At 51.4% G+C, this 27,915-nt stretch overlaps 1 protein-coding gene across 2 annotated transcripts; it reads right to left on the bottom strand.

Annotated features, from left to right (window-relative positions):
• Positions 1-36: 36 nt before the first annotated feature.
• ENOX2 (ecto-NOX disulfide-thiol exchanger 2) lies at positions 37-25,665 on the bottom strand. Of its 2 annotated transcripts, XM_064712951.1 has the most exons (15): positions 25,572-25,665; positions 18,017-18,154; positions 16,475-16,606; positions 14,753-14,908; positions 13,860-14,066; positions 12,911-13,144; positions 10,974-11,186; positions 9,363-9,469; positions 7,174-7,288; positions 6,630-6,811; positions 5,984-6,091; positions 5,133-5,189; positions 4,058-4,166; positions 3,733-3,818; positions 37-2,432 (listed from the first exon to the last, which is right to left on the bottom strand). In XM_064712951.1, the coding sequence occupies exons 3-15, from the start codon at positions 16,569-16,571 to the stop codon at positions 2,301-2,303; spliced, it is 1,803 nt and encodes a 600-aa protein (XP_064569021.1). In that variant the 5' UTR covers positions 16,572-16,606; positions 18,017-18,154; positions 25,572-25,665; the 3' UTR covers positions 37-2,300. The 2 variants fall into 2 exon arrangements, with proteins under 2 accessions (XP_064569021.1, XP_064569020.1); XM_064712950.1 differs by lacking the exons at positions 18,017-18,154; positions 25,572-25,665 and having other exon boundaries at positions 16,475-16,622.
• Between the last annotated feature and the right edge of the window lie 2,250 nt (positions 25,666-27,915).

Here is a 27,915-nt window from a genome sequence, read left to right as displayed (position 1 = left end):
TGGGTTGGAACAACAAAGAAAGCAGCAGGCCCAAGATTTGCCCATAAAAAATGTTTATTCCTTAAAAATACAGCATTCATCTGCAGGGACACAACTATTCAAAGCATTTTTTAAAAGGGTTTTTATCTGCTCCCAGTGTGGCAAGCGCTCAGTGTTGGGAGCAGGGAGAGCAACAGCCCACGTGGGAACAGCCTGGTCCCAAGGGAAGATCTGTGTCACCCATCCCTGGATGTCACCTCAGCAGCCCAGGGTGGATTTCTCCTGGGAGAAACCTCAGTCCCTCTGGAAAGGCCCTGGGACAGGGAAGCAGCAGGACCCTGGGGTGCTCTAGCCCTGAATCACTTCCACAGCACCAGCCACTGCCCCACAGGTCCTGGCTCCTCTCCCTTCTGCTGCCCCATGGAACAACCTGCCCGGTCTCTCCAGCAGCCCCAGCCCCCTCAGACCCCCAGCAGGTGGCTCTGGCTGCCCACGGTGCCCCGGCCCCGTCCCAGCTCCCACCCTGCAGCCAGCAGAGGCTGGGACCCAGCCAGTCCCTGTGCTGGGGGAGCTGCCACGAGGGGAGCCCAGCCCTGTCCCCACCCAGCCCACGCCTTCCCTGCCCCCGGGTGCTCCAGCCACGGCTGCTCCCAGCGCTCTGCAACTGTCCTGACTCCTGAAGCTTCTTCCTCCATTTTCCCAAGGAGAGCTCTCACTGAGTGCAGGCCACCCTGCTCTCTCTCCACCTGGCTGACCCCAAGGGACAGGTGGCACAGGTGCCACGTTCCCACCTAGCACAGCAGGGCTGTCTCCTCTGCGACCACCCTGGCTCCCCCAGGGCCTGGGGAGAACTGGTGCCAGGCTCTGCCAGTGGCAACAACAACGAGGAGGATGATGGTGCAGGAAGAAACACAAGGGATCTGGAGAGACCTCAGAGCCCTGGGGTGAGTGGGAAAGGCAGCAGGAGCACAGGAGTGCTCTCCTCTGTCCTTCCTATTGCAGGGAATGGTGAGGGGAGAAACAGAGCCAGCAGGTCAATAGCTGGCTCCAAGCCTGGCTTCACCAGTGGAATTTTGGGGTTTTGGATGAGGAATCGGTTCACACACCATCAGGTCTCTGTGCCAGGTACACAGAACGCACCAGAAATGTCCCTGTACTCACCTGGGCACTACCTGGGCCTTGGCACAGGGTGGAGAAGCACCTAGCAGGGTGACACCAGGGTTGGGAAATACCTGAGAACAGGAACATTTGAACTGGGGCTTCTCCCCCCAAAGTGAGGTGGGATCAACAGCCCAAGTGAAGGGCACCAACACCTGGGGCATGGGGAACAAGAGGAGGGGCTGGAACTGTGCCAGCTGCCGTGCTGGGAGCACATTGGGATGTCTAGAACAGGAATAACTGCACAGGGTGACTGAGAGCTGTGCCAGGCTGGGAACGTGAGGCTGCTGCAGGCAGGAGGATCCAGAGGGCTCCAGGCAGGCTGGGATGGGCTGAGCTGTGCTACCCTGCACCTCTGCACAGCTGGGCAAGAGCATGGCATGCACTGGGAACATGAACAACAGGGCTGGCAAGGATCAGGAGCAGAGGAGTCTGTGCTGCTTCAGCTTGGTCTCCAAAGCAAAGTAGGTGAAGGAACTGAGTGGTAAAAATCACCAAAAGTCAGGCTGATGTCGCTCTTCTCCACCCACATCCCCAGAAAATTAAACACCCTTCCCATGTAGAAGATTCTGTACAGACGGACCCAGAGCATGAGTGGCACTGCCAGAATCCCCCTCAGCCCCCACACCTCAGCTTAACTGCTAACAAAGAGAACAGCAATAAAAGAAACAATTCCTTGGCTCAGAGGCCCCTGACACATCTAAAACTTCTCTTTAAACATACCTTGGCTTTTACTAATAGAAATATCTAAAAAATGCCTCTTTTTTTCCCTTTTGGTGATCTAGAAACCAGAAGATGCCCCTTTGTTGTTGCTTCAGGACAGTCTGTGGCTGTTCCTAGCAGAAGGAAGGTCGAGGAGGAGGAATTTGGGCACACAAGCACATACAACATTGGCAGAACACAGAGTCAACACGCTGTGCTTCAAAGGGTCAGGCAGGAGCTTTTTTCCCCAAATATACTGAACAGCACTTGCCCAACAACAAATAACTGATCAAAGCAGCTGCAGAACTTGGAAGTTCTTCATGTGCTACTCTGGACTTGGTTTCACTTTTACACTTTGTACCCCGAGGCTGTGATGTGAGGGAATCATCAGGAACAGAGGAAGGAGCATCCCAGGTTTTCTCAGCTTCCATATCCCACTGTTTCCAGCGTTCAGTCAAAGCTCAGGTCATTTTCAACCCATCAAAGCCACAAAACTTCCACCTCTTCTCCAGGCTGGCCCCAACCCCGCTGAGCTCCTGCCGGAACGTGTTCTGCAGTCGTGTCATGAGCACCTCCACCTCGGCCGTGCAGATCTGGGGAGCACAAGGAAAACAGCACTGAAAGGGAAGATGGGAGCCCTGATGGCTGCTGATAATTCAAACTCAAACAGGTACATGGCTGAAGCTCATCCAGGCCTTCCCTGAGCTCCTGGGGTAATGCAGGGACACCAGGAGCTGTGACAAGAGCTAAGACTGGGGTTGCAGCACTGCACAGAAGGAACTGAGGTGAGCCCCAGGTCCTGCCAAGCCACGCTCAGGGCTACAGGCAGCTTCTGAAGGGCTCTTCCACGGCTCCAAACCACCTTGGATCTTAATTTTTGTGCTCTCTGCTGATCTTCTTGGTGAGAATGATGGACAGGGAACAGGGGAAAGATATTCCTCTTCCTTTCCTATTGGCAGCTTCAAGAAATCAGGTCGTACTTCCAAGTACTCCCCCTCCTCCTGCCTCACCTCAGGCCCAAAGATCTGCTCAGGGTTAAAAACAACATCCCAAACTAATCTGAACTCCTGCAAGAGTCAAGGAGGAGACAGAAGAGCTCAGAAGGAACACAAAGGACAATGGAAATAGCCCTCAGTGTGAGTGAACGTGAGGAGACTGATGCCACAGCACAGGTTAAATAAAGGGTGGGCTCTGCACAGGGGTTCTCCCAAGCAGAAGCTCCCAGAAGCCCTTCTCTGCACTGTGGATACCAAAGAGGAAGTTCCAGAAAGCAGCTTGAGTGCTATGAGGCAGTTCTGTAGGAGTTCCAAACCAAAATAAAGGCAGCTGGTGGCCCCACAGACAAACCCCAAGCTAGAATTAGGAGATAAAATTATTAACTCTGTCTTTATAAGGCTGGAGCGAGCAAGGCCAGGGAGCCATGTTTTCTTAGGAAAGGGTAAACTAAACACTCATTTATATACACAAGCAGCTGGATAAGTTCCAATCCAAAGACAGAATTCCCATGACTGTGGGGCCTCCTGTCCCTGGGGCTCTTTAAGGAAGACAGCTGGAGAGCGGGATAGAGGACAATGAGATGTAATTCCTTCCTAAAGGAATGAGATGTAACTCCTTCCAGAAGCCTTTGCACAGTTGCTCCCATTTACTCCAAAAAGGAGCACAAAGCCAGCAGGACATGGGACATTGGGGGTGTAGTTAGTGGTGAACCCCAAAGCTGGGCTGCTTTGGGCAACCTGGAATAGTGCAAGTGTCCCTGCCAGGGCATGGAGCTGGATGGGCTTTGAGGTCCCTCCCAGCACAAACCACCTTCCTATCATCCTGAAATTCACCCCATGCCCCATTCCCTTCAGCAGATTTCTGCAGGGAGCAGAGCCCAGGCTGTCCCACACCCACCTTGCTGTCCAGGCGCTGCAGGTAGGAGCAGATGTACTCAATGCTGGCTCCAAAGGGATGCACGTGGAGAAACGTTGAAATTATCCCTGGGGAAAGGAGCAGCACCAAGGTCGTTGTCACGAGACAAAAGCCAGCTGGGAACACCAGCCCTGTGCCCCTGCAGGCAGCCACACCCTGACCCCAGCAAAGCTCAAGGTTTTCCTCAGTTCCAGGACTCCCACCTCCCTTGGGATAAGCAAAGCAGCCAGAGGTGGGCAGGAGGAGTGCAAGGTCACCTTGAAGCAGCTCAGGTCTCTGGAATCACCACAGAGCCAGCAGAACTCACCAACTAAGAGAACTTCTCGTTCAGATTTCACAGGGCTGTTGCTCAAGGTCTTCTCCACTGGACATTCTTTCTCCTGGCTGCAGGCACAAACTCTGGACATGCTGCTCTCCTGCAAAAGCCACAGGACACGTTCCAGACAACCTGGCACACCAGGGACTCCCTTGGGCAGGCTCCACAGAGCCTGCAGGGGTGTTTTCCTGGCTTTCTGAGTCACTGCATCCATCACTGCTGTATCTGAAGTTTATTTTCAAAAATGCTCCCAGCAAAGCACAGCTGTGTCCACGGTGCTGGGCATCATCCAGCAAGTGAAATGAAAAGGTCACAAAGCTCAGCAGATGCCACCACACACCCTGCACCAGCCCTGCTCCCTGCCACGACATCTGCTCCACAAGGGCCTTGCTTTAAACAACAAAATACAAACCAGACCGTGGCCTTGCCATGACTGATTAAGCTGCAGAGGTTTATTTCTCAAATGCCCACACTGACACAAATGGGATTAATCAAGTGCCATCGGGCTGCACAGGGCTTAGGATCAGACTGTCCCTGACTTGAGTTTGTGGTACTGAATTAAAACAGAATTGGGCATAATTTATTATCCCTGACATAAACACAACAATGCAAAGACGGCAGCTGCACTAAAAGCAGAACTTGCTTTTATTCCCTAGTTTTATGTGGAATTCCAGTGGCCTGAGAGCTGTGGACAGCTATAATTGGGAAGAGCTCCCAGTGACCAGTGAGATGGGCTGGAGGGAGGCCAGTGACCAAGATAGAACTGAACAGTCCCCTGGGTTTGCTCAAATTCTTACACCAGTGCAGTTCTCAGCTCACAGGGCTGAGCCTGTGCCCAAATGGCCTGAGCTTCCACATTTGCTTCTAGAGGAGAAAGAGCAGCTCTGCCCTGTGGAAGCTGATCAGGGACTGCAGCCCAGCAGCTGCACTGCAAACCCACAGCCTGCCTGCTCCTGAAGATCACAGAATCATGGGATGGGTTGGGCTGGGAGGGACCTTAAAGCCCACCCTGTTCCACCCCCAGGGACACCTTCCACCATCCCAGAGCAGAAGCTCTTGGACTTACATTGCCTTGGCAGTCAGCTGCATCTCCCTCCTTGTCCTCTTCATCTGCCATGCTCTGCTATATATGGGCAAAGAAAGGAAAGATTACTCATGATAATCTCTTATTTTTGTTTTGAAGATCCTGCTCTGATTATTACTGGACTACACAAAACCATTTTTAGTTAGTAGAAAGGCATTATCTTCCCTAGCTCCTGGAACAAAAAAGTGGGACTACAGATGGAAAATAGATAAACCCAGTCTCTGGCTCTGTGGGCCAAGGGCAAGTGCTGCCTCATGCTTCTTTTGTAATTGTGTCCGTGCTATAGAGAAAAGAACTCAGCAAGTATAGAGTCAAATCCACGATCAAATCAGAGGGGATCAAACCTGAGAAGCAGCACTATGGATTTCTGTTTGGAATAGTGCATGGATTTTTGTTTGGAATAAACCCACCAAGAATAAAAATACTAAAACACTCACAAAAATTTCCAGTTCCCAAGTGTTTTATGGAGGGCAGATCAAAACATGCTCCTAAAGCACAGTTGTAAATATCAGTGTCTGATAACTGAGACCTTTTTTCTTGTCTTTTAAAAGCTCACGCTACAGAAAACCCCGTTCCAGCTGTGACACCACCACTGTACACTGTTCAGTGACAGTCCTGTTTTATTTATACAGTTGCTGAGATTGTCTCACAGGTACATGAAGCAACTGCAGGTCCATTCCTGACAGACATCCTGCAATTTGACAAGTAATTTTTCCTCACTTTCCAAGGACAGCTGCTGGAACCAGGGCTGGGCATTCCCACCAGGAGTGCAGGACAGATGTCCTTCACCACAAAGGTGAGGACTGCACAAGGACGACCTGCATGGCACATACCTGCTCCTTCAGGTTTTCTAGTAATGTTTCTATTTTAAGTTTGTCTTCTTTCACTTTTTCCAACTCAGCTTCTCTCTTTTTGTACTCCTCTTGGACTTTCAAAAGATGCTGGAAGAGAAAAGATAAACTCTTAACCTGCCTTCCACCAATTATTGTTCAAAGACCATAAAATTTAGAAGGGCTTTTCCATGAAGACCAGACAGATCACATCCAGAACCACTACAAGATGAAATATAAAATAAGGATCCACCTTAGAAACACCTTTGCCTATTAGCAAAATTAGAAAAAAACCACAGTTGTGTAAACATGGGGCAGTGATTCTATCCCCAGTGGATGGGATTTCCCATTTCTTAACTCAGTTGGTTATGGACAGACTTGGTACTTTGGAAATCACAGTAAAGAGCACACAAAGAATCCTTCAACTATGGATTGTTTCCATGGGACTTAGCAGCTAACCCACAATCCCTGGTATCAATATTTTCTTTGGGATTTTTTTTAGCAACACTGGACACAACAAAGTTGCTCCCCGCTGCCAGATTGGATCCTGCTAAAATCCTGCTAAAATGTTTTTCCAAGTATTCCTGCCACCCATCCCAGCCTCTTTCCCCTGCAGCACAGCCCCAGCTATGAAAAATTCCTGGCCCACCTTCTGCATGCCCTGCAGAGCCTGCTGGAGGAGCTTCATCTGCTGCTCCTTGGTGGTGTCCTCGTCCCTGGAGGCCTTGCCCTGCTCCTGCTTGAGCAGCTCCACCTCGTTGCGATAGGCGTCCAGCTGCCAGCGCAGGCTGTCGTTCTCCTCCTTCAGCGCCTCCACCTGCGACACCAGCGCTGGGGACAGCACAGCAATCAGGACAGCAGGGACAGCAGGGAAGCCCTGGCTGCCCATGGGCTCAGCAGCTCGGGTTACAAAGCCTGAGCACACAGAGGAATGGCTCCAGCTGTTTGGGATATCGAAGGGCTGGAGCCCCTCTGCTCTGCAGCCAGGCTGAGAGAGCTGGAGCTGTCCAGCCTGGAGAAGAGAACGATCCAGGGAGACCTCAGAGCCCCTCCCAGGGCCTAAAGGGGCTCAAGAGAGCTGGAGAGGGACTTTGGACAAAGGATGGAGTGACAGGACAAGGGGAATGGCTTCCCACTGCCAGAAAGAAACCGCTGAAGGGAAGCACATTATGAGCTGTAAAAAGGGATTTTACCCGACTCTTCTGTTTCTTTCATCTCTGATGGATCTTCTATTTCTTCATCAGACATCTCCATCTCCTCCTCTCTCCGAATGCCCATCAGCTCATCATTGTGGATGTTACGGATCTCCTGGGGTTCAGAAGCAGAGAGGGTTTCAATACAGATTGCGAGGAACAGGTTGGCTGAATGAAAAGTTCCTGAAATCTAGGTCTGCAAAAAACAACTCCAGGACATGACTTAAAAACTGGCACAGATTATTAGATCAAGGGCAATATCCAGCACAAGTCACTCTGTCAGAGCTACTGGGATTACAGATCCTTCCATCTCCCTTCTGCTCTTGTGATGAGGCAGCTCAGCCTTGCTGTGCAAACCTGAGGAACTGGAGTCAGCCCTAATTCTCTGGAGCCAAAAGTCCCAACCTGAGCTGGGACAGAGCAAACCAAGCTACAGCTGCACCTCTGCATGTACAGGGACCTCCTCAAGGCGACACCAAAAGGCTGAGAGACCCTTTAGCCAGCATCTGGTTTCTACAATGAGGTAAGAGACATTTGAAATTACACCTAAAAATGTACCATATACTAGCAGCACTTTTATAAATATATAAGTATCTGCCAAAATCTGCATCAAAAAGCTGCATCTTGTGGCTTCCACCTTCCTTTAAGAGCAGTCCCTAAGCTGGGGAGAGCAGAACACTGAGCCTGGCAGCTGAAGTGCTGCTGAAAGAGGCCTCACCAGTGGTCTCACAGCCTCTTCCTAGAGGGAGAACTTACCTTGGAACAAAAGACAGCTCCAACTGGAGAGAGAGCTCCCACCCCAGCCACAGCCAGTGGTCAGAAGGCAGGGAAAAACAGGAGCACTGGGCTCAGAGTGAATCTGAATCAGCACTTGGCTTCTCAGGTGCAAAAGAAACCTCGGCTCCTCTTTTAGCTGCTACAAAGGTTTGACTCACTGGGATTGGAAAGTCCCATAGGTGCAGTCTCATGGGGAGATCACCCCTGGAAACTTCCCAGGACAACGTGGGCATTTAGTGTTCAAGCATGGTGGAGGATTAACCACCTGCTTGGTACCACAGGGCCCTGGCTGGGCCTGATCCAGAGTCTTCCCAGGCTGCAGCTTTGCAGGAAGATGGCCTGGACAGCCCAGTCCATAGGGATCACAGGCCTGGACAGCCCAGTCCACAAGGATCACAGGCCTGGATACCTCCAGCTCACAGGGATCCCAGGCCTGCTCATCCCTGGCCCGTGGTGATCATGGATCAGCAGCCTCTCAGCTTTGCTGAGATTCACTCTGGATGGTAAATAATCTTAAAGGTGAAAGACACCTCCTGGCTTTGCTGGGATAGACTTGCTTTTCAAGTTTGTAGTAAGGAACTCAATATCCCAGACAAATCCAGAACCACAGGAAGATTTGCACTAGGGGTAAGCAATGACAGCCAAAGGGAACAGGACAGGGTGGAGGAGTGGCATAAAACCTCATGAGACTCAACAAGGCCCTGCACCCCCAAGGTGGCAGCATGGATCTCATCAGAGCCCCCAGGACAAACATCTCCCCACCCATCACCCTCCCAATGGACACCCTTTCTTTACCTTAGCTTCCTTATTTCTGACATTCTGCCTGACTCTCTTATCTGATTTTATAAAATCTTACTGGACTAAGAACTATTTTTCCTCCTGCAGGAAGAGCAGTGGGAGTGACAAGCATTCTTCCATCAGTTCCTTTCTGATCACCATTTTCAAACCACACATTTCATCATGTCACTTCACGGGATAAATACACAAACATGAGAACATCGTCCCTCAAGCTTTCCAGGCTGTTCATCTGCAATTATTTCCTCCTCAAGGTGGAAATACCACATAAAATGTGATAAAATATTCTGACGAAACTTAGAGCTGCTGTTTTTTTAATCTCTCTAGAAATCCTTCTTGCTTTAATATCAGCAGAAAAATCAACATTTATCAGCAGTATTATGACTATTATTGTGCACAACTTCCATCAGCAGGCAGGTCTCCATGTATTGCTACTGGTGACACAAATACCAAGAGAAAATTTATTACCTGTACCACAAGAGCCTCCTGAGTGATTCCCACCTCACACTGTGAAGGAAGGTGTTGTTATCCATGCGAGCATCGCGCAAACTGAACATCAACATCCTGACAAGCAAGAGACCGTGCTGGAGGATCTAACACAAGAAAAGATTACCAACCTCTGCTTGTTTGCACCACACGCTGATGTTCTTACGCTGAGCTTTCGTGAAATGGTCCCAAGCCTTTTGTTTGGAGGCAGAATGGTACACGGCCACTATCTGCTCGACTGGAGTGGCAAATCAGCAGCAAATCGGGCCCGAATAGCATCCAGAGAGGGCGAACAAGAGGAGTAAAGGAGTAAAAAAGTGGAATCAGGCAGGTGGTTTGGCTCCCCTTTTCTCATAACACTGCACAGTGCTGATGCTACGCTCAGGGAGGGGGCTCAGTGTCTGGAAAGAGCCTTGTGGGCTTCACCAGACCAGTGCCAAACGCTCACAGAGCAACGACCAACTGGGGCACGGGCTCTGCTCTCAGCTGGGAAAAAGGCAGGACATGTGGAAAAAAAAAGGCAGCACAGGTGCTGAAAAATATCCAAATATGCTGTGTGAGGCTGGCTGGGAGTGTAAGTTCAGAGGGGCAAGACTCACCTCTGAAATGGGGTGATGAGCTACAACCATGAGTTGGCCTTTGGACAGTGCCACAGCTTGTGTGAGCTACAGGAACACGACCAGGACCAAAGCAAAGGCACCAGCCATCAACTATTCTGGGTTCTGGGATTTATTCCTCCTGCTTCTCTAGAAAACTTAAGAGGATTTGGAATAGACAAAGTGTTTCTCCTTTGAGTGAGCTCTCCTCTGAGAGCTCATCCACAGCACAGAGCACATCCACTTGATTTTTTCTATGCTTGTGATGCAGTATCCATAATTCTCACAAAATAAACACATCTCCCTGGTTGTTAGAGTAACCTAAGAATGGCTGAGATATCAGTCTTGGTTTTAGAGAGTGAAGACACACACTAGTCTCTATTACTACTTACTCTGCAGTGCTCATTGTAAGTCCCTCTGGACCGTGTGCCCGTAGTTTTTACCATTAACATAATTAAAAGGAAAATAATAATTAAAAAAAACAAGTAACAGCTAAAATTACTAGATACAAAACCAAAAGTTAAGAATGCTCAAAAGCTAGGCAAGGGGCTCAAAGAAAATTAGTACAATTGTGGAGAAGGTACTTGTAATGAAGTAAAAATATTCAGATTTACTAAAGCAAGGATGTGTAAGAGGCAATGAATGGTCTGAGAAACTATTACAGATCGCATCCTGGAATTAATACAGTCCATGCCTCTTCCTTGTTTTCCTGGTTTTATAAAGTACTGGGATTTGAAAGACCCAGGGTCTGCAACAGGGTGTTGGAAGCACTCTGCTGCTCCTACCTTTTGCGAACAAATCCTGCACACTTCGCTGAGGCACCAGATTCCCAGGAACTTACCTTGTTTGTGCACAGGAAGGGTTGAAAATGTGACAGAAATAATAACAAGACAATAATTAAGAGGAAACAAATTTAGAATTCATTCTCTCCTCCCCCCAGATGTGGACTCTTACTCCAGTAAAAAGTACCACAAGGGATTTTTGCCAGGTTAGTGCCGTGTGATTCCAAATCAGCCGGAGCTGCACTGAAGCAATTTTTGCCACTTCTTTTCCCAGAGCCCTTTTAGTGGGGCCTCTCCAGACTCTGGAAATGAAGAGTCTTCCCTACACCACACAACCAGCATCCAGCTTGGAGACACTACTCACACTGCACCAGGATCCCTGAGAGAGCCAGTTTGAACTTCTCTTTAGCTTCTTCCATCTCCTTCTCGTGAGCCGCCTTCTCGTTGACGAGCCTGCGTATGTGGCTGTTGGCTGACTGGATCATGGAGTAGAAGTTGTTGGCAGTTCTCCTGTTCACCTCCCCGCGTTCTATCCAGGTCAGCAAGGTCTGGATGGCTTCCGAGAACTTGGTGTCATCTGCAGGAAGAAAGGACAACTTTACACCACAGCTCTGGGGTGGCCTGGGCAGCTTTCAGGTGCTTTCCTCGGAACTGAGCTGCTCTTTCAAAGGTCAGCATCCTTCAGGCGACTCCATCACAACTCCTGGAAGCAGGGAAGGATCTGAACAGGTGGCTGTACAAAGGAAGGCAAGTCCAGCACCAAGCTGGATCACCTGCTGAGGTGCAGCAAGAGGAGGAACAAGCACTAGAAACTTACTGGAAAACGTCACATCTACTGAGATGGAACCTTTTGTGAAAGGAGATGATCTCCAGCTCCAAAATCATCAGATCACACATGAACCTCAGGCTTCCAAGAATGTCTTACATTAGTCCTTCCAACCAAAATTATGTGGAAGAAACTTGTACTGAACAGTTTTGATTTGCAGAAGTTTCCTGCACTCAACGGGTTTGTTCAGCCTTGGGAAAATAAGATTTAAGGGAGACCTCATCACTGTGTCTTGAGGAGGGCCATGAAGATGGAAACTCCTCTTTTACAAGAGAGTCACCTGGAAAGGATGAGGGGGAACGGGTACTCCTGGAGACAACTTTTCACAACAGCAGCATTGTGGAAGTGCTGGACTCCCCAGTACCAGAGGCTTTCAAGACTGGGCTGGGCAGAGTGTTGGGCCATCTGGTCTAGACCATGCTTCTGCCAAGAAAGGTCAGGCCAGGTGAGCCTTCGGGTCCTTTCCATCCTGAGATTCCACAAATATGATTCAAGGGCAGGGGTGTCCCAGATTGCAAGGCAAGATGTATTCTATTACCATCTATATAGCAGATTGTCTTTTGTCAAGTGGGCAGTTTGCCTTATCTCTCTCTTTGAGTGACCACAATCACACCTCCCTTGGGAGGGGACATTGCTGATAACAGCTATTGAATGTCACTGCATGGCTGATAAAAACTATAACATCCTGTGACCGTGGTCACAGGGGTTTTCAGGATGAGAGAGAGACGAGAATGTTGACTCCATGATCAGAAGGCTTGATTTATTATTTTATTATATATATACTACATTATAACTATAGTAAAAAGAAAAGGAAGCAAAAGGTTCCTCAGAAGGCTAGCTAAGCTAAGAATAGAACAGAAAAGAATGATAACAAAGGAGCTCTCTCAGACTCTGTCCGAGATAGCTCAGTCCTTGATTGGCCATTAATTGTAAACATCTAAGAGGGGCCAATCACAGGTGGACCTGTTGCATTCCACAGCAGCAGATAATAATTGTTTACATTTGTTGCTGAAACTTCTCAGCTTCAGCAGGAAAACCCTAAAGAAAAGATTTTCACAAAAGATGTCTGTGACAACATCCCATTGTGAGATGACCTCCGCCCAGAGGGAGGAGCCAAGCATTCCTACCCAGATATAATCCAGAGGTTCTGAGACACCAGCACGGCTTCTCCACTGGATTCCCCAGAGGAACAGCAGCTGCCTCTCCTTCCCCTGGATCTTCAGAGGAAGAATCCATCCTTCTCTACAGGATCCTGCTCCAGCAGAACCACCCCTGACACTGCAGGAGGGCTGAGCCACAATTCCAATGGGACTGCCACCAACAGGGTGTCGGGCTGGGTTCTGACTCTGCCAGTGCTGTTTTAGTTTACTGCATTATTTATTTTTTCCTCTTATTTTTCTTCCCTATTAAAGAACTGTTATTTCCTAGAAGGAAGATGGGGGCAGACAGAGCTCTGCCCACCCAGCCCCTCTCACCTTTGAGCTTCTCGGCCACCACGCTGCACTCGTGGTCGGAGTAGTGCACGACGGGGGGCGGCGAGGGCGGGCGGAAGCGCTCCTCGGCCAGGCGGCGCCGGTGCCGCTCCTCGCGCGCCAGCATGCGCTGCTTGCACTCCCACTCGTACAGGTCGTCCCGCGCCTGCGCAAAGTCCACGTGCAGCCGCCCCGTGTCCTTCTTGTCCGTGCTGGAGCCCAGGCGGATGCGGTAGCCTGCCAGGAGGGACGCTGGTCAGTAGGACTGGGCACTCACCTGAGGCTCCCATGGCTAAAGGAGCCCAGAGGGTTTGGCTAACAGGGAAAAAAACCCCACTAGGGCAAGCCAACCAGCCAAATAAAACCCCACTAGGGCAAGCCAACCAGCCAAATAAAACCCCACTAAGACAGGCCACCCAGCCAAATAAAACCCCACTAAGACAGGCCAACCAGCCAAATAAAACCCCACTAAGGCAGGCCAACCAGCCAAATAAAACCCCACTAAGACAGGCCAACCAGCCAAATAAAAGCCCACTAAGGCAAGCCAACCAGCCAAATAAAACCCCACTAGGGCAAGCCAACCAGCCAAATAAAACCCTACTAAAGCAAACCAACCAGCCAAGTAAGTCCAGCCCACCAGCCAGCAAATTAGGAGCAAACGTCCATTTTTTTAGGCACTATATAGAGAATTAGCTGGATACTTATCCATGTAAGATGGAAATAGACTCTGCACCTCAGCTCAGTGTTTTGTAAACATTTTCAGGTGACAAAGCATTGCTGCCTTTCCTCTCAAGAGCTGTTTTCATATATTTAAGCAGAAATGCAATGGCAGCAGAAGGCAAAGTGACACAGCATCAGAGAAATCTGCCCCAATTCTATTGTTCTGCCTATAACACACCACCACAGTTCAGTCCCAGAATTTTAAGCTTCCCTCTGAGCCAAACACACCCACCAGACAGGTAAAGTGCCTTGTCCACCATGAACTCCTCAGCAAAGCGGATGTGGCAGAAGTTCTTCTTGCTCTTGCGGATAGCTATGACCTCCCCACACTGCTCAAACACCTCCATGATGATCTGCTCTGTCCCATTTTCCGGCAGGCCTCCAACAAACACTGTCTTGCACCCTGGGGGCCTCTCTCTCGTGGCTGGAGGGGGAAGATCTGAAGAGAGAAAGCAGAGCAGGTCAGGTTTTGGGTTGCCAGAACGCACTCCTTCCACCTGCTCCTGTCTCCTGAGAGATAACCACACCTTCCTGGCTTCCTCCCAGCACACACCTGGCTATGCCACACTCAGATTATGGAGTGGATCCACAGCACTGCTGAGGTGCTGGATAAAAATAAGCACATTCACCAGCATGTTTGCAAAAAGAAGATCTTGGGAGTCTACACTCTCCTGAGTGCAGGAGGTTCACTAAGCTGCTGTCAAAGAACATGAGCAGCACCAGGGGCTCCCAACTTCATCATGGAAGGTGCTACAAAATCACAGCTTAAAAAACTGTCCTAATGTAAATAACATATAAAAACATACTCAGGGGATTCTTTGTGCTGCAATTGCACACACTCCAGACTTGTGTGCTTGAGCTACACCTCACACTGCACACAAGAATCAAACCATGAGGACTTCAAACACTCAGTGACTGGAATGGCTTCTTCTCTAGACCTTATCAATCTAGCAGCTGAAAAGGCTATTTCTGAAAACGGCAAACAGTGACAAGACCAGGTTTTTCCTGTTGCTCTGTCACTCTCTTGCCAGCAGTGAGTCCCAGGAATGGCCCTTTTCTCACACACACCTGGGTTATATAAACAAAGGGATGCCCTATAGAGACAAAGCACAAGCAGACAGTTACGTGGGTTAGGTGGGAAGAGAGTGCAGCTCTTGCAGTGGATGATCTCCTTCACAGCCGGCATGTCCGGAGGGATGGGAGGTGGGACAATCCCCAGGCCTGGCATCATGGGGTTGATTGGAGGGATTCCAGTCATCATGCCAAGAGCAGGATCAAAATCTAAATGGGGGAGAGAACAAGGGAGTCAGGCGTGGGGGGTAGAGTCATACAGTGACTGTGAGCCCTGACAGCAAACGGGGAACACTCCCACGCGTGCCGGTGAAAATCAGCAGCATGCCAACATCAAACTTTACATCTGTGCCCTTAAAATAATGTTTTAAAACTATTTCATTGCTCATTGCCACAGTCAAGTAACTTTTCTCCGTTAAAATAAATTATTTCCTTCTCTCCTCTGTAGACACTGGTTCCCATTTAATGTCCAACCCTTCCCAGAGAGGTTTGTCCACAAAAAGACACCTGTGACATATAGAAACAGTGGAAAACCTGACCCAGTTTGGTTGTGTTAAGTAGTTCAGCAGCACAAACAGTTGTGACGCAGGCTTAAGAGCATCAGGAAGAATTTGTACATGGAAAAGGTTGCCAGGCATTGGAAGGAGTGGAGTCCCCATCCCTGGAGGTATCCAAGATGTGGCACTCAGTGCTCTGAGCTGTTGACAAGGTGGGGATCAGTCACAGGTTGGACTCGATGAGAAGGACTTTTCCAGTGTAAATGGTGCTGGGCTTTAGGGCATCACCTCACCAAGCAGACAAGTGCAGCAATTGCAGCAGCTAAGAACCTGCCACTTCCTCAGTACTTTGAAACACAGTCACAGCAAAAACACACATCTGAGGCCAATCCTCTGCCACCAACCCGCGTTTTTGGAGGAAGGGACAAGAAACTTTCCTTTTCCAACTGTGAAACATGGATGTGGGAGTACATGGGAATTGTATCCTTATCCATGGGATAGGCTGTGTTGATTTTTCCTTCATAGAAGAATGTCAGCAGGAGAATGACAAGGAAACAGCAACTCCACAGCAAAGCCAAATGTGAAACAAGGCCTTGGGGACAGGAGAGAACTCTATTACTGTGGAGGGAATTGGGGCTGTTCAAACTGGAGGAGAGAAGGTTGTGCTGTCTGCCAACACAGACATTCCCTCCCCAGGTGAGCAGACAGGGCTTATGGCAGGGAAAACATCCTTCTTAGTGCAGTAAAGCACTGGAACAGTCATTTCCATTCAGGACTTTGATGTCCAGCATCCTGCACTGCTGGGAAATCAGGCACAGCTCAGCTCTGTTCCTGCAGGAGCTCTTTCATCCAGTACAAGATGATTCAGCCATGCACATGCATTTCACACTACAGGGTGGTCATTTCTGGAGCAGAATTCTCCATGAATTTCTGCCATATCCACTTTGCCACCCTGTTGCTTTCCTCTTCATCTTCCTCCCTTCCTTATCAACCAATGCAGTTCAGTTTAGACTAACATGCTCCTGGATATCACTGGTTTCCTGACCTCTGTGTGGAATCCTCCTCCTCCTGCACCCCTGCAGGATACCTAGGGGTACCCCACAAAAACTATTATTTCCATTAAAACACATGTATTCTCATCTCCTCTTAATTCAGGTCTCTAAACAGACCACCTGCAGCATGAATGCATTCCAAGCACAGCTCAGTGTGTACATGGTGGGTGTCTGCCCAGCCCCAGTGCCACAGGCTGCTCGCAGAGAGCAGTGGAGGCTCAGCTCACCGGGCAGGAGGGGCTGTCCTGTCATGCCCATGGGAGCCATGCCCAGGTTGTTCATGGCGGTGGCCCAGGCAGTCGGGTCGGACATTGGCAATCCCATCAGAATGGAGTCCAGGCTCAGATTTCTGCCACCATCTGTTGAGAGGAACATAAAAGTGATTAAAGGCTTAGAGCAGATCTCAGCTCTGCCCAGCGAGGCTCTGCAGTGTCAGCACCCAAAACCAGAACTAAACCCACTGGCAGGGAAGAGACAGTAAAAAAACCCCATCAGTGCTGTGCCTGTGGAGCAGCTGGGACCTGGAAAGCACCTTAAAGCACCTCAGTTATGGGTCATCCTCTGCATTTAACAGCTCTAAGGGGCCTTGAAGGAGCACTGATTAAAGGTAAGGAGACACTGATTCCTCTCAAGAGATTTAGGAACAAAGGATACATCCAGCAGGTATAAACTGTCAGACTGCACTGAACTGAAGGGAGCTGTCCCAGCAGGATCCTCCCACTGCCATTGAAGTGCTCTGTCAGCTCATCAAAACCATCCTTGAACTGTGCTGTAAAGTCCCTGATTCTCCTTCAAGGGTTTTTAACTCTCCAGGGAAACAGCTGCATTTCACCCTCTCTTTCTTGCAGCTGAGGGCTTTGCACATCACCTTCCTTCTGTTCTGCCTCAGGTGCAGCCTCATCCTTCCCTTCTGCACCTGGAACCTCCCTAGGGAAGTTCCCACCTCATTCCTGCAGACTGCTCTGTCCAAGCTGTAACATCCCACCTCCATAGCACAAGCAGGTGCCACATTTCCCCAGTCATACTGGTGGGACTGCAGTTTTCAGCCACAATATAATCTGCAAAGACATTATTCTGTGTTCCCTTTTTCCCCAATGCTCTGTGAGAAATCCTGAAGCTGGCATCTAGGAAGTTTTCCTTGCACGACTCCTTGATCTGACATTACAATATCATACAGTTCTTTTAACACTTTGATTTTATGACATTATCTTAAATGTGAATGTCTCCAGTCATTCAGCCTGAGGTGTCTTATACTGATTTTAATTATGGCCATGATTTTAATCTTGAGATTTTGTTCAATTAGGAAAATACATCTATTTGGACAATTATAGAGAATAACAGGAGGGTTTGGGTTGGAAGAGACATGAAAAACCATCCCATTCCATCCTCTGCCATGGACAGAGACACCTTCCACTGTCCCAGGCTGCTCCAAGCCTCACCCAGCCTGGCCTTGGGCACTGCCAGGGATGGGGCAGCCACAGCTGCCCTGTGCCAGGGCCTCCTCATCCTCACAAAGAACAATTCCCTCCTAATATCCCATCCATCCCTGCAGTGGGAGGCCATTCCCCACTCTCCTATCACTACATACCCCTTGGGGAGCCCCCACAGCCCAAGCCTGGCTCCAGGCACAGCGGTGGGGCTGCAGCAGCACACAGCTCCCCCTGCCCACCTGCACAGCCACAGCCCTGCATCCAGGCCACTCTTCACAGAACCCTTGAGTCCTGCCAGCACTGGAGCTGGGAGCAGCACTGGAGCTGGCATTGGCTCACCTGGGGGAATGCTGCTCCTCTTCCTCTTTCCCGGGCCACTTCCATCCTCAGCCGGGCTGTCCGACAGCCGCGGGCCAGCGGCGCTGCCCAGCCCCAGGGACTCGCTGCTGGCAGCGTCAAAGGACAGCTGGTTTAAACCTGAAAGAGAAAAGCACATTGAGAGACTTGACTTAACCTGCTTTCTGATGCTTTTGGATCACTGTAGTCAGAGAAATGCCCACTTCTGGGCACAAGCAGCACTCCAAGCCTTGAAGGAATCCTGACTTCTGGCCGCAGCTCAGCCTGATCTGAATGTTACACAATAAAATATTACTCACCAGCACTAATTCTACCACCCACACAAATCAAACTGCCTGAGTGTAAGCCAGGGGTGCATCTTGCCTGGGCTGAGCAGCATTTCAAGCCTGGAAACTCAAAGGACAGAATTTTTCCCTATTTCTTCAGTCCAGAAACACACTGTTAAGAGTTATTTCAGTTTCACCGGTTGAGAATTCACCTGGAGTGATTTACTACCAAAAAACAAGGCACAACTGAGAACATCTTCAAAATGAGAAGATGCTGCTGGAATTTTTGTTCAAGGAGTCTGCCACACAGCTGCTCTTGGTCACTGCCATGGAAGGGGCTCTGGGATGCACATCCCAAAAAGGAGAGAGCTCCAGACCCCCCCGGCTGCACCCTCCTGTCAGGGAGCTGTGGAGAGCAAGGTCCCCCATGAGCCTCCTTTTCTCCAGGCTGAAGAGATGGGCCCAGTGCCCTGAACTGACCATCGAGCTCCTCACTCCACCTTCTGTCACAGGCAGCACTTGCAGGAATGCAAGACCAAAGGAGCAGTGAAATATCAAGTTTGATTTATCTTTGTCTCAGCAAATTCACCCTGAACAGCCAATAGAGTGGAAAAAAAGAAAAAAACAAATATTTTTTGTGGACCCATATAAAGTGATAAAAATAACCACATTTCTAAGGTGCTCTGTGCTCCAAGGGGAATCAGCAGAATTGAGAGGAGCAACAATGACAATTCCCATCCCAGGGTACTGATGGGCCGAGACATTTGTACCAAACCTTCCTCCAGCCCCTCTGCAGCCTTGTGATTTCTGTTCCAGAGGATTCCAAGAACTTAATAAACATGGCTGCTGGGTCTGGCTGTAAATAGCCAAGCGGGTACAGGGAGCCTGGCAGGCTCCTCTCCGAGCCACTGAAAGCTGAGAACACAAGAAGCAGCCAAAAAAACAAGGACTATTCAGCTGGCAACAACAATAGTCACGCCCGGCCACGCAGGATGCCTACAATGCTGTGTTAAATATTCCAAAGGCAAAATATCATGGAGGTCATGAGGGCTCAGGAAAACAAATCTGAATGCAGCAGGTTAAAAATAGAGAGGTTGTGCACAGGGAAGACAGCAGGAGAAAGGAAAAGGAGCAGTTCTACGCTTACATTGGTATTATCAATGCAACAGAAAAGGCAAAATTGAACTTGAACAAGAGTTTTCCTGCATTTGGGAATAGGGAAGGATGGAGAGAAGCAGTGGGACAGCCGGACACTGGTGTCACCAGCATGGACAGACACCCTGCTCTGGCTGAAGACAACACTGTGGAGACACCTGGCACTGACCAGCACCTGAATGGACTCTGCTCCAGCCACTGCTTTCCAACCCACTGGGGAACACAGGCAGCCACTCACTCCAAGGACTTCCAGCCCCAGTTTGAGTGAGAATCTCAATGTCCCAGCATGTCCCCAGGGCCAGCGACAGCCAGAAGCAAAGCAGCACCAGCTGGAAGGCTCTGGGTGGAGGCACCAGTGTGACCTGGAGCAGGAGCCTTGTCCTCAGGGCTCGCCAAAACAGGAGCAGCTACCATCCACCAGAACCCAACAGCAAACATTGAGCAGAAAACTCCTTGGGAAAGCTTTGCTCTCACTTCACCAGGATGGAGAAAAAGCAAATGTCCCAGCAAAGGGCAGTATGGAGAGTGGGTGATGGAAGCCACAAGGGACCTTGCTTGTTGCTCTCTAGCAGCAGTTTGCTCCAAAAATTAAAACAAGCCAGAGAGAAGATTCCTAACACACTCTGGAGCAAGAAACCCCTCATTATGTTAGATTTGCCACCCTACACAGGATAAATGCTGTGGATAGCAGCCAACTTTCAGACTCACCTGCCTCTCTCCTGTCATCTCAGCGAGCAGCCAAAGCTCAGCCACACCCCACTGGGTACAGAGAACAGGCTCAGAGAAAGCTGAAGCTGCAGGAAATCCTCTCTCCTGGGCTCTGAGCAGGTTAAAAGCTGACAGGCTCAGCCAGTAGAGCCAGGAGACACAAACAGGAACATCCCTCTGTCCTTTGTGCCAACCAGAACGAGGTGTCCTTGGCCATTCCAAGCTGCTCTGCTCAGGAGGGAAGGCACCAGCACAGGAGCAAACCACAGGGGTTTGCTCAGTATTCCTGTAGTAAGCCAGCCTGGAAAGGCCAAAATAAGATTTCTGCATTTGCTGGGAAATGCTACACAGAAGGTAAGAGGGGAGGAGAAAATCTGGGTTTCCAGCAAGTGTCAGAACTGGTGTCAGCACTTCTAGAGCCATATGTGGCACAGGTGTCAGTGTGCCCTTCATCTCCCTGTTCCTATCTCCAGGGATTTTCAGAAGAGTCCATTTAAAAATGGAGTGAGACATGAGGCACTGCCATAATGCAGTGACTAAACATTTAAAAATAAAAACTAGAAGATTCCTCAGCAGAAAAATGGATCAGGGAAAGAAGGGGGGGATGCTGAAAGATGAGCAGAAGGCGACTGAGCAAGGCCTCTCCCACAGCACAGCGGGTCCTTGTGGGTGGTTTTCCCCTTTGGAAACAGGTGCTGAGCTCTGCCTGATGGGAAGAGTCCACAGCTTCCCACTGGCCTAAGCAGCACTGACAATGCACAGCCCACTGTCCCACTGGGCTGGGATCAATCCAGGTCTGTGCTGGGGCTAAATACGGCTGCAGCTCCCACAGCACAGCTTCAGAAAGGGGCTGGGGAGAGAGGAAAGATCTCAATGTTCCAGGCATAAATCAAGGGAAGTATCCATCCTCACTGGGTCCCATGCCAGACCCAGGACAGGACTCGATTTTCCAATCCTAACAGAGCTGGGCCATTTGCCTTAATGACTAGGGGGAAAATAAACCCCAAGAAGTCCCTGAGGCAAACTGAAAAGGCTGTTTTAAGAGCACTCCCATTACCAACAGAAAACACTGGAAATCACAACCAAAACACAGGATTGTGCACTCCTGTGAAACACTCCTGGGACCACTTACAAACAACACAGCAGCCACAGGGCTGCCACCTCGGGATTTGGGCAAATGCTCCCTGCTGGGCTCAGGAACATTCAGTCAAGTGGTGGCATGAGCTCTGCCACAAGCCTGGCACTGCTCTGGAGCCACAAGCTCCAACTGCAGCCTCACTCTGCCCAGGCACTGGAACAGCTTTCCTGCCATTCAACAGCAGGACATTCAACATTCAGCACCATAAACCTCTGCCCCAAAACTCAAATGACAACTATTACCAGGTACTCTGACACTGTGACACTCCTAAAAGCCTTTCAATTATACGCTCAAAAAGCCTGTGCAGGCTGGTGCTTGTCTGGTCGTATTTTGGGATGTCCTAGAACCCTGTCTGCTACGCTGGGTCACACTTGGGGGTGCCCCAGGTCCCTCTGAACCCCTCAGGTGACATTTTGGGGTCCCCTGGGCTCCTCTGAACACATATTAGGCTTCTCTTACTGAGCATCAGGGGAACTTCAAAAATGGGCTGACACAGGCTTTACTATAAATACGGATTTACCTTTTGCCAACACTGGCAAATTTAGGGAATAAGCACTGCTCAGTCTGAACAGAGTGCCAGTGTTTTTGGGAATAAACTAGATTCCAGGATACACTGTGCCATTGATTACACAGTTCTCATTTTAAGTCCTCAAGAAATGAACTTGAGAGGACACCAAAGTACATCTGCAGCAATCGATTAGAACACAAGAGAAAAGAGACCAGCAGGGAAGGCAGAAGAGAGGGATACCAAAGCTTTGAAGTTACATCTTGATCCCAATCATTTCCTTTTGGAAACTAATTTCCAGGTTCAAAAACTACTGCTGGGCTCATGCATGCTTCTCTACCGTACTCCTGGCTCGATTATCACTGGTAAAGCCTCCCAAACATCAGCCTGAGCCAGGAGCTGGCCAGGCACTCTGATGGGAGCAGCACAATTTTGACAGTGACTTCTGTCAACTCCAGATAATCCTGCAGGGCAGCAGGAGCCATGCAGGGAATCCCAGAACCCCCCCAAGTTACCTGCGAACTGCACGAGGAACATGGCAAGATGCTCATGGTAAGGCAGGAGCTCAGACAGCTCTCCCACCGCTCCCAGCTTGGCTTTGTGCTTGAAAATCCGAGTGCCAGGCTGAGCTCCCTCACTCAGCTCCCAGCACAACAGAAAAGCTGGGACCCAGTGAGAGCAGAGCTGCCCTGGGGCAGGCAGGACAGCCCAGGCGTGAGAGCCCAAGCTGGCCCGGGGCTGGCACCCAGCAGCTCCACGTGTCACCATCCATCTCCTGGCCTGACACCCCGAGGCAGATTCCAGCATGCAGGGACGGAGGTGGATGAGCAGGTGGGGAGGCAATTAACACCCAGAGCATCTGAATTTGCCAGGGATTTCATCCATCACTGCTCTAAGCACTGGCACGCAGCTCAATAAACCCTGTTTGCATGCCCGAGATTAGTGGCCTTTGCACTGAAAGATTAATTCCTGGTAATCCTTGATGGTAAGAGGCACACTGCTCGCTTTCCTTGCTTCTGGAAGCTTGCATTTGAAAGAAATATATTAATTTCAGGCAGCTAATTGCTCTAGCAGAGCTCTATAAAACCGAGAGACACAAAGAGCCCCTTCCTCCTTTGTGCCCGAGAATGCAGCAGTCAGCAACCCCAGTCAGGGACACCAACCTGCAGAGTTTCCACTAAAATACAGCCACAGCAGCAAAACCAGGGAAACCTGACCAAGTCCTGTATGAGCTGTGCTCTACACTCAATGTTGTAACCCAAAACAAAGGAAAAACCTCCTTACCAGCATGTGTGTACATGTGTGGCACCAGCAGCACCCTAACACAGCCCTCGGTGCTCCCCGACAGTGAAACCTGCCATGCCCACACCAAATCATTAAATACTCCCTGAAATGTTTTCAGGATGCTCACAAGGCTCTGCCAAAGCAGCCTCCCTCTGCACACACATTTAGGAATTCTAACCCTGGCATTTCCAGGGGGTGAGCTGCTCGTGCTCCAGGGGATGCAGAGCAGGCAGCTGCATCCATCCCTTTCTGTCCTTCCAGACTCCCTCAGCACTCCTGGAGAGCAACATCCAGCAAGTGCCACCTCTGAACAATGCTCAACAGCTCCCGTTTTCAGAAATATCTTTTGGAAAAGCTCGGAGAAGAAAGTTGATGGGCAAAAGGATGCAGGACTAACTACACAGAGCTACTGGGAAAGGAAAAAAAGGGAAAGAAGAAAAAAAAAAAAGAGGAAAAGAAAAAGGGAAGACACAAAACAAAAGCTCCAGTAAAGCCAGCAGACAGGATCATCAGAAAATCCCAGTGCAAAAGCTTGGACTAATGGGCAAGAGAGCCTCATGGAAAGCCAGCATCAGCGTGAGGAAGTGCTGGCTGAGAGTGGAGCAGCTGGATGGAATGGACATGCTGGAACTGAAATAATGTCAGCAGAAAAGCTGGGGATTAAGGGAGAAATCTCACACCATCTTTGGAAGGTATACAGAATACCTCAGTAGCAACACCTGATCTTTGCAATGACTTGGTGATTGAACCTCATCCCTGCTACAAGCTCCAAACATATGACCTTCAACACAGAAACCTGACCTCACCCCAGCTCCCACACAGCTTTCAACAACTCAGCTCAAGGGCCTTTTTAATTAGATCCTCAAAATTCCTCAAATAAGCCTCGAAGAAACAGAGAATCCAACCCCTTGGCTTCCAGCACAGGGAGAAGTATGGCTGGAGTAAGAAGGAACACAAGCTGGAGGGATAAACTCCTGTCCCGGGTCACCTCCATGCTTTCCCACAGTCTCACAACTCTGCTGCAACTTTTTGCAGGAAAATATGGAAAAATACAATGGCTAATTAATGTAGCTACAGGGTAGGTAGGGACAGTGCAGACTAATGAGGAGCTTATCCAAGGATTAATGTTTGTGTAACAAATACGTGGCACTAAAAAACAAAAACATCTCCACGCAGCATGACATTGATGGACGTTACTGGTAACAGCACACAGCGCCAAAATGTGAGGAAAACAACAGAGTAAGAAGCACATAAACCAAAGAAGCTCAATATAAATGCTCAAGGAACCAAACAGATGCATGCATGTGCATGTAAGAGTTACAGTGCAGGGCTGTGGGAGAGCTGCAGCCCACGGCAGCTGTGGGCACCAGCACGAGCATCCCCAAAGCTCCCTGTGCTGCCCACGGCCCATCTGCTGTGGCACCACAGCCCCAGCACAGCCCAGCACAGTGTGAGCACAGCCAGGTGCATCCCACCTTGGGGGAAGCTGCTGCCACCTTCACCCCGCACCCCTTCGGTAAACTGCTCATTCTTGGAACACCAGAGGAATTTCTTTACACGCAGCCAATTTCTCCTTGTGCCAATTTCTCAGGATCATTGGGATTGAAAGAGACCTTCAAGGTCACCCAGACCCACCAGCACCACCACAATAACCCCTAAAACACACCCCAAATGCATCAACACTTTCAGAGATGGCGCCTCCACGCTGAGCAATTTCTTCCAAGGCCTGACCGCTCGGTAGGGAAACGATTGTTACTAATTGCTAACCTGAACCTACCTTGGCACACCTTGAGGCGCTTTTCCTCTCACCTTGAGCAAACACGACACAGCACAAGGTCCCGACCCCCCCGGCTGCTCCTCCTGTCAGGGCGCTGTGCAGAGCCAGAAGTTCCCCCCTGAGGTTGCTCCTTTTCTCCAGGCTGAGCCCCTTCCCCAGCTGCTCCGGGTGCTCCAGACCTTTCCGTAACAATCTCCATCTTTTCTGATGTAATTTTAATGTCGTTTTTCAAGTTATTTTAACTACCACTGAACCCAAGTAGTGGCACAGACACTTCCCACGTGGTATAAACTTTCCCACACAGCCTCCCCACCACCCAGCCGGACGCGGTGCCCTGCGGGTGTCCCCGTCAGTCTTCCCGAAGTCGCGACGGCTCCCACGAGGCCGTTCAGGCCCTCCACAAAACTCCCGGCTGGCTCGGCCGGGCCGCAGGTGCGGAGGAGGCCGCTCCTGCCCAGTGAGCCCCGCGGCCGGTCGGGCAGCGGCCCGGAGGGCAATGGAGAACGGAGCGGGGCGGCCCCTCCGCACGCCCGGGCCCGGGCAGGGGAGCGCTCCGGCCCCGGCTGCTGCCGCTGCGGGCCGGCCCCGGCCGCCGCTCGGCCTCTCCCGCCGGGGCGGGGCGGGGCGGGGCAGGGCCGCGCCCGCTCCCCGCAGTCAGGGTCCCCGTGTCCCGGGTCCGCGGCCCCCCCTCTCCCCTCACTCACCGCCCGGCTCGGCCCGGCCCGGCCCGGCCGCTCCCGCACGCGCCGCCGCTTCCGCCGCACGCCCCGCCCGGCGCGCCCCCGCTGCGCGCGCCCATTGGCGGGGCGGGCGCTGCGCGCGCACCGTGACGGGCACGTGACGGCGTCCGGCGGGGCGGGAGCGCGCGGGGCCAGACCGGCCCCACCCCTCCGAGACCAGGACCATCCCACCGGGACCGGCCCCACCCACCGGGACCGGCCACACCCCTCCAGGATCGGGATCATCCCACCGGGACCGGCCACACCCCCCGGGACCGGCGCCATTCCACCGGGACAGGTCACACCCCTCTGGGACCGGGACCATCCCACCGGGACCGGGAACATGCCAGCAGGAACATCCCACCGTAAACACTTCACCGGGACAGGGCCGGCCCCGCGGCCGCGGCTCCGCTGCTGTCGCCCGCCTTTCCGCCGCCCCGGTTCTGTGTTTCCCCCCGTGCCACTGCTGCTTCCTGGCCTCGGGCAGAGCGGCCCCCGGCTGTCCCCGGTGCCGCCCCGAGCCCCCGGTAGCGGAGCAGAGACCAGCCGGGCACAAGGACGTTTATTCAGCGCGGGGCTGCAGCGGGGCAGGCGCCCCCCGTCCTTGCCGGTGCCGGTGTGGGGCAGGATGGCTCCGTCCCCGTCCCGGCCCTGTGCAGCCCTGTCCAGCCGCTCCCGCGCCGCCGCTCGGTGCCGCGGTCACGGCAGCTGGAGCGGGGGCTCTCTGCGATGAGCGATGGGAGCAGGCCTGCCCCCACAGCGAGCGGCTGCCCCTCCAGGTTAGCCAGCGGGATCTGGAGCTGTATCCGGGGATGGAGCCCCATCTGTGCCGGCCTGTGAGCCCCTCCAGCCACGGCTTACACAGCGAGGAGAGGCGTCAGTGCCACAGTGAGATGCCCAGAAAGGGACGCTCCACTGCAGCGGGAGTTCTGCCTCCAGCTGCACCTTGTCCCCCACCTGCACAGTGTCACAGAATCTCAGAGTGGTTTGAATTAGAACTGAAAGCCCATCCCATTCCAACCCTCTGTCATGGGCACCTTCCACTATCCCAAGCTGCTCCAAGTCCCAGCCTGGCCTTGGGCACTGCCAGGGATCCAGGGGCCGCCACAGCTGCTCTGGGCACCTGTGTCAGGGCCTGCCCACCCTCACAGGGAACAATTCCTTCCCAATATCCCATTCATTCCTGCCCTCTGGCAGCAGGAAGCCATTCCCCCTTGTCCCATCACTTCAGACTCTTGTTCAAAGTCCACATTCTCCATCTCTCTCGTAGGCTCCCTTCTAGTGTCCCCTGCAGGTGCGTCTGGAGTGTCCCCTCTCCCATCCAAGGCACTGCAGTGTGTTCATGGCGCTGAGCAGGCTGCCTGAGCCCTGATCCCACTTGGAACGAGCTCCTGCCCAGCCGGGGCTCCTGCTCCTCACGCCGATCCAGACCTGCAGCCTGGCCAGCTCAGTGACGGATTCACGCAGCAGAGCTGGCCGTCAGGGAGCTCAGGAAGCAGCACAAGGCCCATGTCCAAAGTGTCCCTGTTCCCACTGGGACCTGCTGCAGGAAGCCGTTGGAGGGAAGCAGAGGCTCAGCGAGGATGAGGATGATCAAAGGCACAGCCGGCAGAGCTCAGGCATCACCAAGAACAGGCAGCAAATCCCCGGTGCTGGGAGATGATGGGCTGAGCCCAGAGCTGAGGCAGGCTGGATCCACCCACCAGATCCCTGCAGCAGCCCCCAGAGCAGCCCTCCCCCAGGGTCAGTCCCTCCACCCCAGCCAGGAACCGTGTCTGCCACGTGGGACCTGGTCCCAGGCCTTTCCCTGGCCAAGGGCAATGCCACAGAGGGCCTCTTCTTTGGAATCTTTTAAAGACACTTTTATTTTTCCCACTTTCTCTGGGATGGGGAAGACCTTAGCTTCATGGCAAGTTCTGGATGCAAGTGGATACAGCCGTGAGCCGTGTCTGCTAGTGGGGCAAGGACAGAGGTGGGAACAGCTGCTGTTTCATGCAGAGCACCCTCATTTTCAGCATTTTTTAGCAAATAAACCTCTTCTAAGGGAAGTTTTCTTGCAGTGTGGATGAAATGAAATTATTTTATGAGAAGCAATTAAGTACAACTTTAGCCTCTGGCAGGGGCAGCCATCTGGCTACTAGGGCAGAAGGGGGTTCCCATGGGCAGAGTGGGTGTGCAGGGATCCTTCCAGTCCCAAATCCTGGGGGGACACAGCAGGGTCTTCTTCGTGGGGAGCTCTGAGGCAGCCAATCCTCCCTCTCCTTGTTAGCCAGTTACTCATTGACTCACTTTACAGCCTGGGTAAACAGCGACAGCAGTGCCCAGGTTG

The sequence above is a fragment of the Zonotrichia leucophrys genome, chromosome 4A (genome assembly GCF_028769735.1).
Source record: "Zonotrichia leucophrys gambelii isolate GWCS_2022_RI chromosome 4A, RI_Zleu_2.0, whole genome shotgun sequence".
NCBI classification, from domain to species: Eukaryota; Metazoa; Chordata; class Aves; order Passeriformes; family Passerellidae; genus Zonotrichia; species Zonotrichia leucophrys.
This window is presented reverse-complemented; position numbering and strand designations above follow the sequence as displayed.

Coding starts and splice junctions, on each gene's coding strand:
- ENOX2 (XM_064712950.1), bottom strand. CDS start 16,622: ATGTTCCTCTCAACAGATGGTGGCAGAAATCTGAGCCTGGACTCCATT. Junction 11,187..12,910: donor GGTGGCCGAGAAGCTCAAAG/GTGAGAGGGGCT, acceptor TTCTTCCTGCAG/ATGACACCAAGTTCTCGGAA. Junction 5,190..5,983: donor TAGAAAACCTGAAGGAGCAG/GTATGTGCCATG, acceptor GCCCATATATAG/CAGAGCATGGCAGATGAAGA.